Source organism: Tetrao urogallus (genome assembly GCF_951394365.1).
Source record: "Tetrao urogallus genome assembly, chromosome: 27".
NCBI classification, from domain to species: domain Eukaryota; kingdom Metazoa; phylum Chordata; class Aves; order Galliformes; family Phasianidae; genus Tetrao; species Tetrao urogallus.
The window spans coordinates 3,215,983-3,219,435 of record NC_136840.1 but is presented as its reverse complement, the minus strand read 5'-3'; the positions used below and the strand labels follow the sequence as shown (position 1 = coordinate 3,219,435).

The 3,453-nt window shown below is 61.3% G+C and overlaps 1 protein-coding gene across 1 annotated transcript in view; it reads left to right on the top strand.

Moving 5' to 3' along the window:
- PBDC1 (polysaccharide biosynthesis domain containing 1) overlaps positions 1-1,836 on the top strand; it is a gene marked incomplete at both ends in the record, with an annotated part of 2,285 nt that extends 449 nt beyond the window's left edge. Inside the window, 4 exons of the mRNA XM_079547526.1 lie at positions 259-318; positions 414-554; positions 674-785; positions 1,733-1,836. Of these exons, the coding sequence (XP_079403652.1) occupies positions 259-318; positions 414-554; positions 674-785; positions 1,733-1,836 (417 nt within the window). The remainder of the gene's footprint in view (positions 1-258; positions 319-413; positions 555-673; positions 786-1,732) is intronic.
- Positions 1,837-3,453: the final 1,617 nt, after the last annotated feature.

Genomic DNA, 3,453 nt, shown 5'->3' with positions numbered 1-3,453 from the left:
GGGGATTGGGGGGGGTGCTGGGATGGGGGGGGGTGCTGGGGATGGGGGGGGTACTGGGAGTGGGGGGGGTACTGGGAGTGGGGGGGGGTGCTGGGGGGATGGAGGGGGGAGTGCTGGGGGTGGGGGGGCACTGGGGATGGGAGGGGGGTACTGAGATGGTGGGGACTGGGGATGGGGGGGGGTACTGGGGGGGATGGGGGGCTGTGCAGGGGATGGGGGTTACTGGGGGGCCCTGCTGACCCTGCGCCATCCCTGCAGCCCAACGTGGAGATGCTGTGGGCCATGCGAGCCTCCCAGCACGCCGAGGTCTACTTCAATGTAAGGCTTCATAGGGGCTGCGCCTCCATCCTGGGACCCCCCCCCCCTATAGAACTGGGGGGGCCCTACCTCCCGTGTGTCCCCCCCCCCCGCAGCTCATCTCCTCGGTGGATCCCAAATTCCTGAGGCTCACCAAAGTGGACGAGCAGATCTATGGGGAGTTCAGGAAGGCCTTTGGGGGGCTGCGGGTCGACGTGTTGGACCCCGAGGAGCTCAAATCAGAGCCGGCAAAGGAGGTGGGTGCTTGGGGGGGGGGGGGGGTCCCACTCTCATCCCTACCCATGGATGGGATTGGGGGCTGTGAGAGCCCCCCCCCCCTGAGAGCCCCCCCCCCTTGGCGCTGCTGCTCCCATAGAAGTGGAGGCCGTTCTGCTTGCAATTCGAGGGGGTGGTGGAGGACTTCAACTACGGGACCCTGCTGCGCCTGGACTGCCGGGGGGGGTACAGCCCTGAGAACACCATCTTTGGTACGGAGAACACGGCCTGCGCCTCCCCCCATCCACGGGGCTGTTGGGTACCATCACCCCCCCCTCCCCTCATCCATGGGCCCAGTGGGGCACCCGTCTCCTCCATCTTTATCCGTGGGGCAGTTGGGTACCGATATTTCCCATCCTTGATCCATGGGGCACTTGGGTACCAGCGCCCCCCATCATTATCCATGGGCCCAGTTGAGTCCCACAGCTCCCCATCGTTCTCCATGGGTGCCTCCCGTCCTTTACCCATGGGATCCGTTGGGTGTCATTGTCCCCCATCCTTTATCTGTGGCACCAGTTGGGTACCTGCATCCCCCACTCTTTACCCATGGGCCCAGTTGGGTTCCAGTGCCCCCCATCCTTTACCCATGGGCCCAGTTGGGTTCCAGTGCCCCCCATCCTTTATCCATGGGTCCAGTTGGGTCCAGTGCCCCCCACCCTTTATCCATGGGTCCAGTTGGGTTCCAGTGCCCCCACCTTTTATCTGTGGGTCCAGTTGGGTTCCAGTGCCCCCCACCTTTTATCCATGGGTCCAGTTGGGTTCCAGTGCCCCCCACCCTTTACCCATGGGCCCAGTTGGGTTCCAGCGCCCCCCACCCTTTACCCAAGGGCCCAGTTGGGTTCCAGTGCCCCCACCCTTTATCCATGGGCCCAATTGGGTTCCAGTGCCCCCCACCCTTTACCCATGGGCCCAGTTGGGTTCCAGTGCCCCCCACCCTTTATCCAAGGGCCCAGTTGGGTTCCAGTGCCCCCCACCCTTTACCCAAGGGCCCAGTTGGGTTCCAGTGCCCCCCACCCTTTAACTATGGGTCCAGTTGGGTTCCAGTGCCCCCCACCCTTTACCCATGGGCCCAGTTGTGCACCCACATCCCCCTTCCCCTTCACCCCTGAGCTGGGGGTCCCGCTGCCCCCCCACTGACGCTTCCCTCCCCCTCTCCCAGCCACCAGGATTCAGTTCTTCGCCATCGAAATCGCTCGCAACAGGGAGGGCTGCAACAGCATCATCTACAGCAGCGCCCGGCGGCAGCGGGGGGACAGCAAATAAACCTTGTTAGAGCTGCACCCGGAGTCGTTCTGTCTGTGACCCCCCCCCTCCACGTCTCCCCCCAACCCCCCCAGAGCAGCGGAGGCGGCTGGGTAGAAACCATTGAAGTTTATTTGCAGTCACAATGCTTACACTGTATGCAGCAAACACCCTTACAAGTCAACCAGCAATCGGCTCACGCGGAAAAAAAGGACCCAACACGCCATCGCCGGAGGAAAGAAGGGAGAAAAACCAACCGAACGAACGAAGGGGAAGAAGAAGAAGAAGAGGAGGAGGAGGAAGAGGTGTGGGGTGAGAACTGAGACCCTCGGGACGGAGCGGTGGGAGCTGAGCGCAGGGCGCACACCGATAGCAGCAACAACAGTGGGAAAAGTAGAGGCCAACGTAAAGTAGAGGCCAACGTGGAGGCCAACGCGTCCCCCCCTCCCGTCTGCTTTCCTCTGTCAGCAGATTTCAGTCCAGAACGTCGACGTGGTGACTTGGAAAGGACAAAAAAAACCCGAGGAAAGGGGCTCAGTTTTGCAGGGCTGCGGATGCTTGGTGCTGGGCAGAGCCTGGCTGCCGGCCCCCAGGGGCTGCAGGGCTGTGATGGGGGCACGTTTGGGGTCGGGGGGGGGCATTGCCAAAGCGGGCTGACAGCGCTGCACGGAGGGGGGGGGAGGAAGGAAAAAAGGGGGGGAGGAAGGAAAAAAGGGGGAGGGACCCACGAGCAAGCAGGAATGCGAGCAAACAGCACGGCTGGGAGCTGCCAAGAGCCGGGTCGGATGGGCGGCCGTGGGATCTTTTGCTTTAAGGGCTGAAGAAGGGGGGGAAAAAACGCGCTGGGGGTCGCGGGGCGCCTGGGGGGGGGGGGGGGTTTGGCTTCATGGGTTTTGTGTCCCTTTCCTTTTCTTCCCCCCTTCCCCTTTTTTGCTGGTCGCTCCCTTCGCCCCCCTCCGGCCCTGCAGGCTTTCCTCACTCGCGCACACAACCCTCACCGGTGCACCACGACTCCATAGAGAAACGTTTTGCAATCACACTTTTGTTTTTTTTGTCTATTTTTCTGTGTCTCTGTGTGGTTTTTTTTTTTGTTTTTTTTTTTCTTTTTTCTTCTTTTTTTTTTTTGCGTGTTTTTTGTGGGGTTTTTTTTTTTTTTTCCTGTTTTTTTTTTTTTGTTTTTTTTTTTTTTGTGTGTGTTTTCTCTCCTTTTTTTTTTTTTTTTTAAACCTCGACTCAATACAAACCCTTGTTCAAAACGTTTATGAAAAAATGTACAGGTTTTTATACAAGGCTGGGGGGGGGGGGGGGAGGGGGGGGGGGGCTGCGGCCGACGGTGTGCGGGTCTGGGGGGGGGGGAAGGGGCCGCCGTGCCGGCGCCCATCGCCGCCCATCGCCGCCCTTCCACCCCCCCTCCCACGGCACCACGAGCGCCCTGCCCCCGCCGCCCGCCCCCCTCCTCGCTCCCTTTCCTCCCTACGGCCGCGGAGCGCGGGGCCAAAGCAGCGCCGCCTTCTCTCAGCCCCCAGTGGGGAGAGCAAGGATTGGAAATCGGCCCTGCTTTGCTTTCCATCGGAAAACGGGAAGCCCTTTGGGCCGGGCCGGAGAGACGCTGCGCCGTGCGGGAGGAACCGCGAGCCG